We start from the raw sequence: 20,741 nt of genomic DNA, 5'->3' as shown, positions 1-20,741 counted from the left end.
TCGATCTAAAGCAGGATATCCTGCCATAAAGATAACATCTAAATATTTAATACATAATAGCAATAAGTAAAGGTTTTTAATAAAATATGTAATATATATAATATATATAATATATAAATATAAATTAAATTATCGTGCAAGCGCATGTGCGTTCTAGTTACACGTTTCGCGTGTAAACTCATTAGCCCAGGGGCCTAACTAATGAAAAGCACCGAGCGCATCGTTTGTACTCGTTAATGAGTAAAAAAACTTTATATTCCATTGAAAAATAATCCACCGGAAGAAGTCAATCCCATATTATACTAGCAATCAATTTTTTCATTTAAAACTATACAAACTTTTTAAAAATTACTAATTAACAACTAATTTTTTTAAATTCATCTGTTAATTACATTTAGTATTTTCTTTACCGGAAGTGATTAACTGTTTGAAATTCCCGCTATGAAAATTGAAAATTTTCAAAAAAAAGAAGTTATTGGTTTCGGTCCGATTTTCAAAAATCGAGTTTTCATTAAATCTTGACGTTATGAGGTCTTAGGAAACTATTCTGACTATTTCTGGATGGACGTCCGTGTGTGTGTGGATGTGTGTATACGTTTTGTGTCGACAATATCTTTGGAATGAATCTGATTAGATTTTGGAGTCGATCGGTCGAGTAGTTTCCAGATAAAAAAAACATTTTTTTAAAGTTTCTGTTGCATAACTCATAAATCACTTGACCGATTTGTTTCAACATTTGATTAAATCTAAACCTAAACAAGCTCTTTTTTGCCGTAGATCACGTTCGACGGACGAAAATTATTTTTTCTTAGCAACATAAATATATGTTTTTTTGGTCCAATCATTTTTTGACCTCGCAGAGTTTAAAAGTTTACCAATAAAATCGTTTTTGAACTCTTTGAGCTCGAAAACAGCAGAAAATTTTGGAGTTCGTCCACACCCGAGTCAAAAAACAAAGTCGGATTTAAGTCTTAAAGTTCTCAATGGGGTTTTTGAGGATCAATTTAGAATTTGATGATTGACAAAAGTATAGAAAGTTATCCTAGTTTAGTCCTCAAAGTAGTTACGACCAATTTTACCACTTTGAGGACTAAACTGGAATGACATAATCTGGATTAGAGCCTCAAAATACTCAAAACATTAAAGGAATAATTTTATCCACATTTGAACCTCAAAAGTCTCATTCGACGTTTTCTCTCCCCTCGCTTTTCTATCTAAAATTTTTCAAAGTCCAAAATATAACTTTTCATTCGTTGAGGATTTTGAGGTCTTACTAATAATTTGAAATCGATAATTTATTCGCATTCAGACCTCATAATTCTCATTGAGAATTTTGAGTACTAAAATAGAGTTACTTTCTGGGCGGCAAATAAAACATCCAAGGAATTGAGGCTTTTAAGAACTAAACTAGAATTTGTGTTTTGACTCGGGCAGGGTCAACCTTTTTTTAAATTTTGTCCTTAAAAAAATGAAGGTAAATCTTTTTACACACGATTAAAAAATAAACGAAAATGAAAATAAAAATAAAAATAAACATATATGTAAGTCAATAAGTATACAAGGACATTTTTAGTAATCCGGCAGGTCTTTGACGGTAACATAAGACGCATTATGATTTATGAGAATAGTACAGTGAACTTGTGCGGGCCCACCGACGAGTTCGTCATCGTATAACGCGAGAAATCTCAACTCAGTAAGACGAGTAGACGAGCTGAGTGGTGCTCTGAGCCTCTCGGATCAGCTTTACCATCGTTGTTGTATTATATTATAGATACATATACATCTAGATATGTATGTATATATAAGGGTGTATATGTACAAGTAATGTGAAAGAGAATGAAAACGTCGTGGTGGGTAAGCCGAGAAGAGTAGCGCTGAGTATAATATGAATAAAAAGAATACAAGTATAAGTATAAGTATAAGAAGAAAAAGTGAGATGAGATGAGAGAGGCGTACGAACGGCGATGGGAGCGAAAAGTGGCGGTAACAGGTGCAGCCGCACAACCTAATTGACTCTGCCAGGATCAGATGCTTCTCCTCCTCCCCTATCCATAATGCATCGACATTCTTGTCTTCTAAACACATTTTAATGGCTTACACTGCTTTTTTTAAATAAATAACGACAAGTTAAAATTAAAACTGATCGTTACACATAAAAATAAATGAATTTTTAAAAAAATAATAAATTTTTTTTAACGAAAAAATTTTATTTATTTTTTAATATCGATCCAGACGATTAGGGTCAAAAGCACACGCGCCGGAAGCCCATGGCTCAATTTTGTTTCGATTAGATCGGCAATTTAGGCTCACAAAAAAATAAAATTTAAAAATAATAATAATAATGAAAATAAAAATAAGAAGAAGAAGAAACGAAGAGGCGCCTGGTAACGAACCCACAGCATCATCCGGTCGGCTCGTCGGTCCATTGTGTATTAAAAACCCAACACAAACCTTTTCCTTCTTTATCTCCCATTTCATCTTCTTTCGTTCGTTTTCGTATTGCCATTATCATCATCATTATAAATTTTTTTTTATATTTTGGTAAATAATTTTAAGTGGTTGCTCAAAAACCGACAAAGTTTCGCTTACTTTATACACTCACACAAATACACATAAGCTTTTTTATCCTCTTTGGGACTTCCGGTGCTGGCGCCCTTCCTTATATATTTTTCGCTACAAAAAAGTATCCAAAGAAAATAACAAACTCGTCTGAGCCTGCAATATCCGTTTTTAAAAAATAATTACATTGTTAAGATGAGTGAGAATTTAAAAAGGATCTTTACGCAGGTTTAAACTTGCTCGGATTTAGAAGGATCGTAAACCACTTCCTTTAGATTTTATAACTTATACTTTATTACCTCGTAAATAATTCAATACATACATACATATATAAAATATTTATGATAGTAATGGTAATGAGGATGATGATGGTGAAAGTACGAGAGAGTGAAACAAATCTCGCATCTGTTGGTCCTTTAGTCATTAACGAGGACATGTGACCATATGGCGACCTGCAACGAAATGATATACACGTGCACACCTATACATTTTTGTAAATAAATTAACAAAAAAAAAAAAAAATTAAAATAAATAAATAATAGCCACCGTAAGGAATCAGGACGAGGCCATTTTTTGCAAACTCACTCATCACTGACAAGATCCCAAACAAACAAAAAACTCACAAGACTGGTTATTATGACGTGAAAAAGGATGATTGGATATGTCTTCTCTAGGCTTCATTAAACTCAAATGATAAATATATGTGAGCAACATTAAAAATATATATTTAAAACTAAGTAATTTAAATTCGTTACAAAAAAAAATCTGAAAAGCAGTTGACCCTGCGGATAAACTCCAAAAGTTCTCACTGTTTTTGAGCTCTTTGAGCTCAAAAAACTGTTAGACCGGAAATGAGTTATACGGAAAAACATGATATTAAAATTAGCCAACGTCTAATAATTTTTGGATTTTAAAAAATACGATAAATTATTAAAAAAAAATATTTTAAAAAATTGCTCTTGTAGTCTTTTAAATTTTCTACATCTGCAAATTTTTAATTTTTTTTTCTTCAAATTTAATTGTTCAAAAAAAAATCCAAAAATTTATAATTGGCTAGCTTCAGTATCATGGAAAAACCTCAAAAAAAATCATTTTTTAATTTTTATTTTTCGTGTAACTTGTATACTACTCGACTGATCGACTTCGAAATCTATTCAATTTTAAGTCTTGGTGAGTTCTGTCGTTTGCCGCCAAAAACGCTCGAATTGGTTGATTTCTTCTTAAGATGTCATCAGACACAAAAAGTTTACATCCACCCACACACACGCACATATGAAAATAGTCAGAATATCTTCCTAGGACTTCAAAACGTTATCTGATAAAAACTCGATTTTCGAAACTTAAACCGAAACCAATAACTTCCTTTTTTCGAAAATTTACGATTTCCATCGCGGGAAGTTCAAAAAAAGATTTAAATCTTTTGTTAAGAATTAATAAATATATTTTTTACTTAAAATTATTTCTTTAAAGACATTGTTTTAATGAAAATAGTAAATTGTTTTCAACACTACGACATATTTCCGTTAAAATGAAATACTAGAATAGAGTGACTAGACTTATGGAAGTTTTTGATTACACCAATTACGCGTAGCTGTAAAGTAACACAAGACATATTATAATAATATCATATCGTGTGCATTATTTTAGAGGCCAATGTACTTCTAAGACATAAGTTACTTTTAATATAAATATTACGTTATCTTCCGGTCATAAATTTTTCAAATATCTCATGATAATAAACTACATTATCATGAAATCGCGTAAATGAAACGCGTGTTATTTTATTAAAAATAAATGTTAAATTTTTTAAAAATATTTGAGCAAAAAAAGTGAGTAAGCACGTGACTGCCCTTATATGAATCGGCAATTAGGGGAGATTAGTATAGTAGTGGAATAATAAAAATAATGTTCGAGTCGAAAGACTTAAAAGGAAAGCAATTAAACGCATTGAGATCTCAGTCAAAGATCTGAGGTTAATAATACATTTCCGGTTAAAGAAATAAATTTTCATAAAAAACGTAGAAGGGGAATTAAAAAATAATTATCAAATTTTGGTGAGTGAAATGAGAAAGAAATTAAAAGTGATTTCGTAGTCGGAGGTTGCGAAGGTTAACGATCGCGAGATTTAAACGAGGAAATACTCTGAGGAGGGACGAAAACGTTAAAAGCAACCAACACTCTGGTTTACTGAGTATTACTGCGGGTATTTTACTCTTGCGGTTGCTCAATCTCTGCACTTGCACGACACGATACCAACCGAGTAAGTAAAACCGCAAGACTTGCTGGCATGTACACTATGAGTCTGTTATGAGTTAACTATATATATAGGCTTGAATTGCAAGGTGCTCACTACAAGTTCATTCATATTTTATGAATTAATCAAAAATTGATACTAAGTTATATTTTTTTTATTTGAATTGGAATTTAATTATTCAACTCACGATCATTTATTTGTTCAAAAATATCAAAACTACCCAAGTAGCACACTTGACTTTGTGACATCTATAAGATATCAGTTTTTAGGCTGTTTTTTGACATATTGATAAGGCACTAAAATGTTGACAAAACGATCAGAAATTTATGTCACCAAAAAAATATCTGTTTAGAAGACTTGACACAAGTGACGACAAAAAGTAAATTACAAATAATGGTCAAATGTCATCTGAACGATTTTTTAATTGAAATGTCTTTTTTAAAATAGAAAAAATAACACAAATTTTCTATGGCTCTTAGAACCAACATCCGTATGTCTTATTTACATAAAAAAACTTGACTTTGAGACAATAAAATATTTATCTTGTCCTTTTAAATGACATCTTAAAGTTGTCGGTGTTACTTGGGTACACAGAAAAAAAAGTTATCTTGAGTCATGAAAATATTTGGGAAGACAAAAGTTTTCGGGAACCAAGTCAAGATTTTCTTGAGCCAAGAGAATTTGTCTTGGTTAACAAAAATTCGTCTTGGTCGGAGAAGATTTCTACTTTATCTGAGAAAATTTAGGTTTCCAAAAAAATTTTCTTGAATCAAGAAGATTTACCTTCGGTCGAAAATTTTTTTGTGACAGTCTGAATTAAAATAATTTTATTGTTAGGAAAAAAAAGTAGCATTTATTTGAAAAATTGAAAAAAAATGTATCCCCTTTCTTAGTTTAAAAAAAAAAGAAAACGAAGCTTTTAGTTTATCTCAAAAATACTAGTTCGGGTTACAGATATTTTATTTGTGAATACAGTAATCTCTTAATAACTAGACTCGGTCCATTGGTTCTTGAGGTTTTATCTGCTAACAGAAAAAAGTAGCTTTAAAAAAAATGCGCTTAAAGATCTGTCACTAAACTATTTATCCAACGAAGCGTCCCCGACTTCAAATTTAATTTCTGAAGTTTTACGAGTTTCCAAAAAATTCTCTCACATAAGCATTTAATTTTATAAAATTTCAGATAAGACGATCACTTAAAATACTTTTTCGGTCTGTGCAAAAGGAATACCCTCTTAATTATCAAATACTTGTGAGTAAATGTAATGCGCGTATAGTTTTTAAAAATATTTCGTAATAAAAAATTGATCACGGGAGGCTTAATTATTTACAACTTGAATCATTAACTTTGGAATAAAAATTTCATTCAATAATTTCTAGTAAAAAAAGAACAATGTTATATATTTATTAACTTTAATATATATAAGACAGTAGACAAAAAATAGCCGATTCAATTCCATCATTTTGTACAGGAGAGTAATTCTTGACGAGACGTTTAATGAAAATCGGCATCGACAGAACTGGTGCTGCAGCTTTTTTTAAACCCAATGAGCCCTCTGGCATATAATAATAATCTGTGCGTGTAAGAGAGACGGTGATATTCTACCTGTGTGATCACTCGTTTAACCCTACACGTTAAGTGTCTTGTATTTATTTATTACTTCCTGTTGACGACAATTGAATTTAATTCGCTTATCGTTTTTTTTGCTGTGTTTTTTTTTTCTCAATAATAACCATGATCTCAATCTGAATTATAATCATGAGTATGATAAATACCACATACTGAAACTAATGACATTGAATAGCCAACGTATAATTCAGCCACTCCCGAAAATTGTCATTCCCACGGATAAAATCGCTCGAGAATAACAAAAAAAAAAAATATAATAATATCATTGTAGAATAGAATAGAGAAGATATATCGGACCTAACAATTATTCATCTTCGGTCTTTGCTATTTTGAAATAACTTACGACAATCAAATTCTCAACAAAGTCTCAAAACTATAATTTTCAAATTAAAGCAAATAAAAAAAAACACAATAATAATAATAATAAGACCTAAAAAAAAAATCTTAAATCACGTTCCGCTCAAACGATCACACAAACTTCCATTTGCCACAAAAAACCACTTTACCTTTTACATTTGATATTAACCAACAAAAAAATTCTATCTCAATTTAATATTTTTTGTAACTCAGCTCACCAAATTCCATCCAAATGATGTACGACTACTATTATACATACAACCGCCACCACTTCCGTTTTAATTTCTACATAATGCGAAATTAATTGGCCCAATGTGACCTCAATATCTTGTCCTTTCGCACGACCCCTCATATCTAAGAATATATACTATATATATTTATATAACAGAATAAGAGTAGTAAGTAGATGCTCGATTAATTCGTTCGTCTAATTAATTCGTACCCGTACACATTCCTCATCGTTAAAAAAAAAAACTCAGTATACTTTTTTTGTGCGTTAAGTATGTACACACGCACATATAATGTGCACTTTACACCTGCTTCTTGATAATCTTTATATAAATTTATCCCAATTTTCGTCTTATCACCTTTTTTTTTTACTTCAAACAATCTCGTAAAAAATCGTTCAATTAAATTCCCACATTTATTAACACATTAATTTTATTATAATAAACGAGCAACTTAGCCATTGCATGACTACCTGAGTATTACCGCCAAATTTATTAAATATAATTTGAATTTAAATGTTTATTAAAATCTTTACTCTAAATTTGACTCTAGAATCTTTTATTTTTTTTTATCTTTGAAATTTAATAAAATAAATCTCATCAGTAATTCGCAAACTTATTGATTTCGATGATTGTATAATCATGAAATTCTTGAAAAAAAATCGACACGGTCAATTTTTTTTTTATTAGCCATCTATATATTTTTTTTCACTGATACCAAATGAAATTTGTTTAATTTTTATTATCATAGAAGACATGACATGGCCGAAATTTTTCTTATTTTCCTTAATTATATATATAATAGTTATATATATTCAATCATATTAATGACAGAATCGTTAAAATATTAATTTATTCAAAGGAAATAAATACGATTGTCTTTTCCCGCGTAATTTAAATGTAATTCGAATGCTATAGATAAATTTATTTATTTCGATACTTGGCAATAAAAGAGTTTAAACCATGGAAAGGCGCAAATTCAAGTCACCTTTTTACCGATACCAAATTTAATAACCAACCAATCCTATCATATACACTTACCCAATAAATTAAAGGAACAAGAAAATTCTATAAATTTTTTAGTGATTTTTGGAAGGCTGTATTTTCTTGAAAACTAATCGTATCGAAAAAATAAAAAAGCAAATTGAAGCTTGAAATCTCTAGTTTGAAGATCTTCCAGCAAAATAATTTTTTGAGCTACGGTTTTTGCGGAATCATAAGAAATAGCTCGAGACAAAATTTTTCTAAATTTTTTGGTTTTATTTTTTGGGTCTACGGGGCCGGGAAAATTTTTTTCAGAAAAATCAATTCATGTTTCGTTTAGGAAATTTATTCAGCTACAATTTGCGTTTTTTTTTGTTTCTTTGTACGACAATTTGCTGCTGAGATATCAGCCTTCAAATGAAAAAGGATCTTTTTGTCTTTGATTCTCGATATCTTGATTTTAAAATTTGTAAACTTTTCTTGTTCCTTTAATTTTTGGATAAGTGTAGATATGGCTGAAACAAAATTTTCTTTATTCTCTTAATAATATTAATTAAATTATTTTTTTTTAATTTACAGGCTCAGTGGTAGTTTCAGATGTATCAGAAAGTCCAGGAGCAGTTGATAGTTTGCCAAGTTACGACCCACAATTTATGGCTCATTGTTATTTTCCTGCTGAATATCAAGGAGATTTTTTGATGCAAGTTAATGGACCTGGTAAAGGATCGGCAAATTCTGGAGAACCGATTCAATATTCAGCACTCAACATAACATTTGACTCTATACCTGTTTGGGGATACTGTCACAAACGAGTTGGAGAAAATGTTTTGCTGGTTGACACGTGAGTATTTAAATCTTCAGACTATTATATTAATTTATGTTATTGTTAACTCATCAGTCCCATCTCTATTCATTATTTTGTTATTTAGATTTATAAAAATCTTATCTAAACAACCGACCCTCGTCTCATTCCGTTCTCATCTCAATTAATTATTATTTTCGATAACGCCGGTATTTTATTCTTCAAACGTTCGTCCAACGACCGTCGGTCTGTTGTGTGTATAATAACTGAAAAAGCTTTCAAGGCAGATTGATTGATGGTCTAAAGTATTAAATATTTTTAAAAACGAAAAATAATATTTACACAACGCACTTAATACTTTTTTTATTTATTTCCCTACTAAAAGCTCGACGATTTATGCAATCAATAAATTACTGCCATGCTTTATTGCTTCCACATTTTTTATATACCTGAAATAATATTTATCATGAATTTACACACGTTTTTTTAACGAGCCCATTTTTTACTCGGCTCTCGAATGCTTCAATTTATTTTTTATTTTTAATTCCTCATCTTTTTTTATTTAAAAGGTACTTAAAATTTTTTCATCAAAATATCTCATTTACAGTTTAGCTTACACTCTTTTATCGGGTTATTCTTACAGCGATTTTAAATTCTTGACTTAATTTTCGATTCTATTTAATTCTTTACCCGATAAATCGAGTAGGTGTCTACGTGTGTGAACACATTTATTTTAAATTTATATTTGTTTTTATTGTTCTATATATATATATATATATATATATATATCTGTGTGTGTATAATGAATTCATAAATTGCCATTAGATAAACACGTAACATGACAGCACATATATTTAAAATCATTACAAGTATAACGAGATACTTAATTTAATCCCATGTTTTCATAATTTTATTTACTATCCCATTTTGTAAAGTAAATTTGTTGTTTGTTTTTGTTTTAAGATACAAAATATTTAAACGATCTAGTCTCAAATACTTTCTATATAAAAAAATGAAGCCAAAAAATTATTGAAATTTTTTTTCCTTTGTTGAAATTGAATTATATAGGGTAGAAATACACTGTAGAAAATTGGGAGGGAATTCGGAGTGATTGCAAATTTTATTTCAATCTGAATTTAGTCCGTGACTCAGAGTTCCGGAGTTAAAAAAAATCAATTATCATTTAGAGTAAATAGGGAGTCTGTTTTTTCAGCTGAATGATTTCAGAGTGATCTGGATTGTATTTCAACCTGCATTCAGTCTGACTCGGAGTTTTAATATTAAAATAAACTCCTTTTGGAGTGAATTTCACTCCGAGGACTCTCTACAACTGAAACTGTGAAAATTCACTAATTTGGAGAGATAGTCGTACCACTTACTCCAAAAAGTAGTACGATTATAACTCTGAATTAGTGACTATTCACTATTTTCTAGTAAATTCCGGTAATTTACTTTTCGAGAGGAGATTAAATAAATAAACAGTCATCCGATACGTATTCACTCCGAATTTACTACGCGTTCACTCCTCTAATTTTTTACAGCTTTTTTTACCATTTGTGGCCACTTCTCCAGTTTTAGACATTTAATCCTTTATTTACAGTAACGGAAAATTCAAAAATAAAATTTCTATTGTAACAGTGGGATAAAAGTATCTTTGTACACTTTTGAAAAATCAATTATGTCTTACATTTTGTACAAATTATGTTATTTAAATTGTTCAAGTGTCCAAAACTGGTCCTAAAGTGGCCAGAACCGGTATTTCTGCCCTAATACGAGTCAAAAAAAATTTTTTTTTTCTATCATACAACAAAAATTACTTTTTTTAAACTGAATACTTTTTTTTTTCGCTTAAAAAATAAATTACCTGATTTTTGAGCTCGGAAAGTTTTGGAATTGGCTAACGAAGTCAACCGTTTTTCAAATTTTTTTTTTGCAATAACCGTCATATAAAGATGATATAAATATTTGGTGACTAGTATACTAGAGGCATAAAGAGTAAAAAAAAATTCATTCAAAGTATTTTTTCATTGAAGACCATTTTACCCCCTCTTACTCTATTTATTAAGACATAAAACATTTAAGTATATAAAGAATCTAATAATTGACATTGATGTGACAAGTAACCATTGAATAAAGTAAATTCTATTTAAAACAGAACCGCAGAAGGCCAGTGCATCAGGTGCTTCCGCTTGAAAAAAAGATCCCGTAATATCATTGAAGTCTTCTCAGAAGACCTCAACAGGTGCTACACATACGAAGACAGCGCACTAGCGTCATGCGACAAACTAACTTCAAGATCCATTCTCTATCGTAAGTATTCTCATTTTTAAAAAATATCCTTGAGACATAAATATTTATATCAACCCGTAATTAAAAATCCCCGTATGCATCAGCATATTTTTTCATTAATACCCGCACAATACTTAAAATTACTCATACCCAGCCAGACTTTAAAAATAAAAAATAAATAAAGTTATTGCTGAGCAACATGTGAGGAAGTATGCATCCTCATACGCGTGACCTCACGCACGCGCGTGTGTGGATTCGTTTTTCTCACGAGTCCATCAATTAAAATACCTGCGTGCGCGATTCCATCCCGCATTTGCATAATCACAGCTCGATTAAACCCGATCTGATGCATCCAGTTCAACATATATTGTAAAGTTATTCTACCTCAAGGTTACTCAAAACACTCGTCTCCACATTACACGATGCACATGTATGTATATAAATCTCCATATACATTTACATACATTCATACATCCGTACATAAAGTCATTTTATTTTAAAAGTCATATTTGTATCTCCCACAAATTAATTCCGATCAACTTGCAGTAGATCGCGTTCATAAAATAAATTAAAAACTCACCCTCCATATATATGTACAGATGTAATTTAAATTTATAACTTGAATCGTACTTGATAATTACCGTGAGTTAAAAAAACAAATAAACGTAAGATCATTAAAGCTTCCTTGTAGTGATTGAAGTTGAAGGATGAGTATGAAGTTAAAATATAAATAATCGAAGCGGAAGTTTGAATTGCCCGTGTAATGCCAGAGATTATTTTCACGTAAGACGACGAGGTTAATTCATTCTATTGATAATCAATAAAGCGCAACGTGGTAATCAACTTTTTTAAATTTATTTATTTTATCTGTAGATATATAGATATATATATTTACTTATTTTCTTTGTTTTAATTCTCATGGGCATGACGAACACGATCAACGTTCTCCGTGAATGATTTTTTATTTTCCTGAAACAAAAAGTTGGGAAAGGAATAAAGTAAAAATAAAAGTAAGAGGATGAGGATGAGTGAAAAAAAAAATAGTTTGAATCGGTTGGATGGTCAATTGGCCTGAGAGGTTTAATGTTTAAGTATTCAAAGGCGTCAACAAAATACCCTCGAGGACCACCAACGCTATGACTGTTTCTTTTCTAAACTACACAGACACAAAGTTGGTTAAATAATTTAATGTATGGAAGACTGAGACCGCTGGTACAGGGAATGACCGGGTGATAGAGAGAAATAAAATCTTCTACACGTCGACTCTTTTCTCTACCTACATTTATTTTATATACCATCAGTTTCGCGTCCGTGTTTTTTATCCTGCCGCACCCTAACTTGCCTCTGCATTCTCTTTCGAGGCGTGGGAGTGCCTTATACTTAACAACACAACTAACTCGTCGGATCCAAGACAAGAGATTCTCAAGATCTCGTTGGACTGATCTCCACCTTTCTCAGTATGCCAATGATAGTACCAAACTCTCTCAACGATAATAACTATCTATATATGTATATTAGACATATTTTATTATTTAATACCCCTCAATCTTTTTGAATTCATCAATACCACCGACTATTATAATTATTATTATTATGTATATGAATATTAAGTCGAGTCGAAATTTAAATCCTTGATAGAATCTACTTATTCTAGTATCACGAAAGAAAAAGACTTACTCAGTACTTAATTTGTATAGAAAAACAGCTTCTATATGAAACCTCTGAACCTCAGTAACGGGTGAAAATAACATGTTTAGTCGTTATATAGGCGTTGACCCGGGTCAAAATATCTGGTCTCAATCCAGCCTCACTGAAAGTATTTTGAGCCTCAAATGGTGTTCAAAAAGCCTCAATTGCACCATTTGAGGTTCATCGAGGCTCTTTGAGCATTATTTGAGGCTCATTGATGCTTTTTGAACATCATTTTAGGCTCAAAATGCTTTCGGTGAGGCTGGATTGAGGCTTACTTGGGTTCGATGAGGCTAGATTGAGACTAGATATTGTGACCCGGGAAAATTCAAAATTGTTAATACTTATGAGAATCTAAACATACTACAAAACCTTTACTTAGTGCTACACAGAAAAAAAATTTATCTTGAGTCAAGAAAATATTTTTGAAGACAAACGTTTTCGGGAACCAAGTCAAGATTTTCTCGAGCCAAGAGAATTTGTCTTGGTTAAAAAAAATTCGTCTTGGTCGGAAAAGATATCTACTGTATCTGAGAAAATTTAGGTCTCCAAAAAAATTTTCTTGAATCAAGAATATTTACCTTCAGTCAAGAATTTTTTTTTTCTGTGTATGAATTCTGCACTATTTATTAGAACCTAGTAGACCTGTGGTTTTAACATCTTTATTTGAACCTATCAACTCTTTATTCTAATTAAGGGGGATCACTAATGTGAGATTTTGAAAAAATCAATTTTTTTTTCATATTCCGACAGTCTATACCTTTAAAAATAACCTACTAAAATTTAAAGTGCATATCTCGAATAGTGTTTTTGAGTTACAGCCATCTGAAGAGTAGCCGCTTATCGGTTCTCGGAAATAAATTTCTCGAAATTGCTGCAGTTATAACTCGAAGACAAATCATCTGATCAATTTGATTCAAATCGCAGCTTCTTTTATATATGTTCCTACGTACCACGAACCTCCAGATTTCCGATCGAATCAAAAATGTAATTTTAACAGACCAAAAATCATCAAATTTTCGCGCGAAATTAAAAATTTTTTTTAAAAACTCCGCCGTTTTGTTAAATTAAATTTTTTTTCTTAGCCCGAGGGTCATAGTACAGGAAATACCTTCTAGTTTAATAAACTTTTTGGTTTTTTGATTTCATGCACTGTGAAGGTCGTTATCACTGCAGTAGGGAGACTTTTTTTTATCGTCGGAAGATTGTGAATAACTCGCTGAATTTTGAATCTTTTGGTCCAAAAATTTTATCTTGTATTCATGATATATCCACAAATATACCCTTAAAGCATTGAAGCATTCCATGCAGTAGTTTTCTTTAAAATAATTCCCAAAAATCATCTTTTTTTCAGGCGATCACACTTGTGGTCTCCTTTAGGTCCTAAAAATTTTAATTTATTTTTCTAAAAGAAAAGTAGTCAATTTTTCTGATTTTTAACCCACATCTGCACAGTAAAAAATATTTGCACACAAAATTTGTTCGATATGAGAAGTAAATCAACAGTTTTCAGATATTACTCGTGATTAAAAATAATTTAACTTTGACATTTTATTTTTATACCTCTGATATGCATTAACAATAAATATAATACATATAAGAGTATTACGAAGTTATCTCAGTCTCAATCTACGGATTTATTCATTGATGCATTGTTAAGTAATTTATTTTATAAAAACTTGTCTTTGCCAATGGCTTGTGACTTTTTTAAATGCACTGAGCAAAGTCTTCTTGAGTTGTCTTGTGTTGGCTCTTGAGACTGTAATACAAATGCTCAGTGTAATGCGGAGGTCAATGAAGCGAAGTTGTACTTAAAAAAAAATAATAAAAAAAAAAAAAAATTCATGAAAGAGAACAGGTAGTGAGAAAGATGAATGAGAATTGTCTGGTTCAATGCTCAATGCTTTCCGTTCATGGTTCAGTTTTGCTGGCACTGCTACTGCTGGCTGCTGGCTGCTGTTACTGCTGCTATGACTAGTCTACCTGTCGAGTAAACGACCTTGTCCGTGACCAAATGAAATTGCTCGACGTCCATCCGGTCTTTTCACTCACTCGCGACATAACGACAATGACAGACAATATTTTTTTTATAACACAAATATATATAGTAATAATAAAAAATATAACAAATCACATTCTTGTCACCAAGAATGTCAGTCTCGGTTATGTTTTAATCTAAAACTCATTTTATTTTTCATGATTGAGAGTTTAAAAATTTTATTTGACAAATTGGTTAAGAATGAGATGAAAATAAAATTATTTTTAGTTTAAATTTTAAAGTGTAAAAGAATAAAGTAAATAAGAAATTGGTTACGCGCGTGCGAGATTCAAATGACAGTGTCTCAAATTTCCTTGGGGAGGTTTATATATGTAGGTATTATAGAAAGCCCACGTGAGAACAGGAAATCCCACAAAAATTTACCCCACGCGCATATCTCTGCTCGTGTATTTTGTATTCGGTTAAAGAAACCGAGTAAAGAGAATAATGTGCGCATGTATTTTAAACCAAGACCAAGACCAAGACCACGAATGGAAGTTTAAGATTGAAGAAGAAAACACCAAAGGACTTAGAACGTGAGAGAGTAAAACGAAGACCCTTTTACGAATAAATGGTGTGTAGTTTCATCTACTTCCGGTCTCATAGAAAAAAGAGCTAAACCCACCTCCAAATCCTCGAGTTTTTACAAAAAAGAATTTCTCAATTATCTTGTGGAATTTTTTGATTTATTACATCTTATTCTATTTTTCATAACATCATTATAAGTATAGGTATACTCTATACATATATACGTTAAATACAACGTCTTCTGTAGAGTTTAACCACCAGCTTCCTGTTTCTCAAATATCGACAAAAACATTAAATCCCATCCGAACAATCTCCGGTCACGTTTTTAGTTTGTGCTTAATTCTTTTTTAAAAATTTCTACCTCGTCCGGCCTCCCCCTTACTCGGAGTTCTGCGGAATTTTTCGGAAATAAATACTGTTCTGTTGAAAACTTTCTTTTTAATTCAAAGCAAATTACTTTGAGCAATTTCAGTAATTTTTTTTATTGCCTAAAAGTCAACTAATTATAGAGCTGGCATTTACTTGAAAAACGATAATTTTAATCGAATTTTTTTTTTTTTTCATGGGAAATTAATTTTTGAATACAAGAAACTTCATATTAAGACTAATAAACTTGCAATTTATTAAAAACTAATTAAGGGTAAAAAAAAGTTAGTTCTGTATTTTTAAAATTGTTTCATGATCAGCATCGAAATTTGAAGTTTCAGTGTCTCTACAGCCAGTCAAAAGAAGCTAATTTCAGTCCAATGCCGCGAATTAGCAAACGCGGAAATTATCAATTCCTTCAGTCAGCGGGCAGAAACAAACTTGTTTTCACCAAACCTGCACCGGAAGTTTGCCTGCCCTGTTTAGAGGGAAAAAAGTCGTTCTTTTCTTTTACGAGCAAACAAATGATAAAAATTAACGCATGCGCCATTCTTCCCATAGAGACAAATATTTTAACTTTCAGGTGCAGATCGTAAAAAATTGTATACACACCTCGGAGGAAGATAGGATGCCCCGATCCACTTGTTTGCCAATTATACACGCAGGTTGGAATGCCCTACTTTCCTCTCTAGGTGTGTAATATACTAATTCGTCCCTTGGGAACAAACAAATAATGTTTCTGCTCACTGACTGAAGGCTTTCGCAATTTAAACTCTGATACGTCATTTGTTTAACAGTAATTTCAGACCATTAATTTTATTTACATGACAGTTCTGACTGTGATTAAGTTTTATCAAAATTAGTGTCAATAATGAATAGTATTTATAGTTTCTGCTTAATTATAAATTGCAAATGACAATTTACGCTTACGCTAATAGTTAATGACACTATTGGTCTTAAATTAATGGGTTTCTGATTGGCTGCTGACACTGAAACTTTAAGTTCCAATGCAGGTAATCATGAAAAGTTAAATGTGTAACTCAGGGTCCCTGCTTAAAAAATCCGATAGATTCTTATAGCTGTATGTATAAGGCCCTATACTTAACTATAGCACTTCTCATAGAACTCATTCATTCTCATAAAATTTCTATAACAATTTATGAGAATCTAATGGATTCTATGAGATTTTCTGAACAGGAATGAAACACGATTTCAGACTGCGGATGTCAGCTAACTTCACCCTGGTCTGAAATCGTTTTATTTCGTCCCTTGTCACACAATATACTATGTTTTTAATCCATTTAAATTTCATCAAATTTTTATGACAATTATCCTTGAAAATGAAAAAAAATTTCAAAAATCAGCATAGAAAATAATTACTTATATTTACATATTCTTTTCTTAATTTATTCAGGTACAAAAGATCTCGGAGGATTGCCGATAACAAATGAATTCTGTCCGATAGCCGGAAAATATTTTTTTAAATACAACGTTAATGATGGGACTGAAGATACGACGGAATGCAATACATTCTCATCGACTCTGGACAACTGCCCAAACGGTTCTGTATTTCGTTTGCAGTTTAAAAAATGCACATTCGAAAATCACGGGACTAATTTAATCCTCGAAAATCGAACCACTGAAGTCGATCGAAGTAAGTGCCTACATACTATACATTGTTAATTACATACATAAATATATATTTTTTATCATCATCTTTTTTTAATTATCACATTTTAATAGCAATTATCAGGTTACTCAGCTGTTAAATATGCATGTACCTTGTTCATCGCGGATCCCATCAGCAGTTTATTATCCTACTCCGTTACATATTTTTTTTTTCTTTTTTTCGTTTATCATATTAATTACTGACTACATTCCACTGTCCACTCGTTACAATTACTCTTTATTTTGTTTTTAAAATATACTTTGCCGTACATGTATACATATATGCACTTGTACATACATTTATTATATATACATACATATTTATTATTGTAAGATTATCATAAGGTATTAAATTATATTTAATGGATGTCTCGTAGATATTACATTCAATTGCTTGGGAAGTTGGCCGGCTGGACCTGATTACAGTAATAACACGCGATTTATTGCACTTCTTGACACCCGTGAAACTGGTGATCTAAGACCACAATATCGTTGTGGGGTAAGTTTTTATATTTATTTAAATGAGAGACTTAATACTCGATTCGTTTGTTACTGTAAAAAAATTTTGGAGTAAATGTGGAGTGGATGAAATTCGCTACGTAAAAAAGTTGATTTTAGCATAAAAACTCTAGGGGGTAGACGCGGATTTGAATAAAATCCATATACCGCTGAAATGAAACTCTGTGTGGAAGAATTTTTTCTTAAACTTTGAAACTTTGAGTGATGGAGAGAATTCAGTCTGAAATAAAATTCGTATTCGCTTTTAAATTTAAAAATGGATAAATATTTAGTTCACATAAATATGTAAAATAAATTAAATATTTCAGTGGTCAATCCCAAAAAATTTTGATAATAAAAATAAGAGTAAGAAAATTTTTCTCTTCGATTTTACTTTCAGGTAAAAATTCTAAATAGTTGATTCAAATTTTGCATAAAATTGAATTTTTCTGATTCTTGTAAATTTAAAAATATTTAAAATCTGTAAAAAGTAATTGACAAAATGAAAAATTTTATTTACCATCAATGATTCCTATGATCAGTCTTACAGTAGCACATACTCAGCTACTTGTATACAGTCGAATTCCATTATCTCGGAACTTCCCCTAAATCTTGACCCCCATTACGAGCTACGCTCTCCTAGATGTTATACATTTCTATGTATCTGTGCACAGAAAAAAAATTCTCGACTGAAAGTAAATATTCTTGATTAAAGAAATTTTTTTGAAAACCTCAATTTTCTCCGGTAAAGTACACAGAAAAAAAAGTTATCTTGAGTCAAAAAAATATTTTGGAAGACAAACGCTTTCGGGAACCAAGTTAAGATTTTCTTGAGCCAAGAGAATTTGTCTTGGTTGAAAAAAAAAATTGTCTTGGTCAAGGAAGATTTCTACTTTATCTGAGAAAATTTAGGTTCCCAAAAAAATTTTCTTGAATCAAGAAGATTTACCTTCAGTCGAGAATTTTTCTTTTTCTGTGTAGAGATCTCTGATTAAGACAAATTCTCTTGGCTCAAGAAAATCTTCACTTGGATTCCGAAAACGTTTGTCTTCCAAACTATTTTCCTGACTCAAGACTTTTTTTCTGTGTGCAAATAGTAATGGAGTTCGACTGTATCTAGAAAAGCGATATCAGTTTTTTTATTAAACTTCTAATCAATCTCCTTTGAAATAATTAAATTATTTAAGTAATTAATCAACAAATCTTGAGATCAATGGAAAAATCATTCCATTAAAAATAAATTTGTATCCAAATTAATCGGGTACTGAGTCTCCACTAATAATTTTTTTTTTTTAAATAATTAATAGAATTAATTAAATAATGACTTATTATAATTTCTAGTTATATCATTCAGATCCATCAACTAATAGAATATACATGGCATTTAGTAGCGATTCAAGTTGTACCCAAAATCTTCATAACTCAACCAGCGGATATGAAACTTTAATTCTTACACGAGCCCTCAATGCACAAAAAATGCCAGATTTCGTCTCATCTCATTTAGCATCGTTAGTATCTCATATCATATATCTTTATATATTTTTTTTATTTTTATTTCATACTCGTAGCCTTAATGAGTTACATATATATGTATATTTTTTTCTTATTAATTTAAGATTAAGATAATATGCATATATATGAATGTATTAATTTTATAATTGACATCTCGAAGATTAATGAGCAGTTAATAAATTAAACGATGATATAAAAATTTAAATATCTTAAATGTTGAATGTTTATTTTATTTTTTATTATTTTTCGTTAAACAGGTATCCGAAGTGGGTACTCGGGGACTGGGAAGAGTCGATTATCTCCAAAAGCACGATGTCCTTCAACGATCTCAATGGGTTCCGTAGCTATACATTCGTCACCGTTGACTCGAATGACGACACTGGTCGCTACATAGTTTACTCTAAAGATCACTGGTAAGCGATCAGATAAAGCTTTTTTTTTTTTTTTAGATGAAATTACACTTAAACTGTTGTGTTTCTTCTTTGATTAATTGCCAAAGATAACAAACTTTTTTTTTTTACAGTGGAAGTCACGGCTACGTTTGCATGATGATGAGACAGAGGAGTGAAAATGTTATGGAATTCAGAATGGGTAAATATTTTAGTTTTTTTTTTTACGGCCTTTATCTAAAAGAAGTTTATTTTTTATCATTACTTTAAACGAAAGATAAATTTTATTTGGATTCTTCTTTTCTAGGAACTAATTCGAGTCCCGTGTACACAAAACTTTTGTGTGAAGATCCTAATTTCGATGGAACTGGTAGTACTAATTCATGGTTGACACAAGCTCGTGAGTATTTGTTTTTAAATACTTGTTATTTATTTGTAAATTAAACGGTTGTAAACAATAATTTTAAATAAAATAATTTGTTTATTCATATCAGGATTAGACCGAGTAGTGGAATCTCCGTGTCCTATCACAGGTCATTATATAGGCAGAATACCGGATTTACCAGGCATGTGCGCCGAATTGAGTAGTAACTGCAACACTAAAGAGATTATGTACTACAAAGTAATCGACTGCGAATCAGGAGAATTATACGAAGGTAGAATATTTAATATTATCTACTAATTTTAGAAATTTAAAAATTTTTTAAAATTTCCTTTGTTCATTAAGTTTTAAGGCAGAAGATTATTAAGTTCCGTGATTTTTAAAATCTCTATAATATAAATCCATGTAAGATTTTATGGGAATCTTTAGAAAACCGTATAGGAAATTATAGATTTGCATAAGGATCCATGGGGATTAACATGAGAAAGTATAGATATATATAGGAATCCATGTAGGAAAGTATGGGTACCTCGATTCCTATATAGGAATTTCACATAAGAAAGTGTCGGT

General features: G+C 30.8%; 1 protein-coding gene across 1 annotated transcript in view; it reads left to right on the top strand.

Moving 5' to 3' along the window:
• The window catches only part of LOC130663336 (uncharacterized), a 45,702-nt gene that overhangs the window by 19,774 nt on the left and 5,187 nt on the right, over positions 1–20,741 (top strand). Inside the window, exons 2-10 of the mRNA XM_057462508.1 lie at positions 8,590–8,851; positions 10,968–11,122; positions 17,137–17,376; positions 17,768–17,889; positions 19,230–19,396; positions 19,658–19,813; positions 19,924–19,991; positions 20,097–20,189; positions 20,284–20,445. Coding sequence (XP_057318491.1) covers positions 8,590–8,851; positions 10,968–11,122; positions 17,137–17,376; positions 17,768–17,889; positions 19,230–19,396; positions 19,658–19,813; positions 19,924–19,991; positions 20,097–20,189; positions 20,284–20,445 — 1,425 coding nt within the window. The remainder of the gene's footprint in view (positions 1–8,589; positions 8,852–10,967; positions 11,123–17,136; positions 17,377–17,767; positions 17,890–19,229; positions 19,397–19,657; positions 19,814–19,923; positions 19,992–20,096; positions 20,190–20,283; positions 20,446–20,741) is intronic.

Source organism: Microplitis mediator, chromosome 2 (assembly GCF_029852145.1).
Source record: "Microplitis mediator isolate UGA2020A chromosome 2, iyMicMedi2.1, whole genome shotgun sequence".
In the NCBI taxonomy this organism is placed as follows: Eukaryota; Metazoa; Arthropoda; class Insecta; order Hymenoptera; family Braconidae; genus Microplitis; species Microplitis mediator.
Note: the sequence above shows the minus strand (reverse complement) of the source record. Positions and strands in the feature narration are given on the sequence as shown.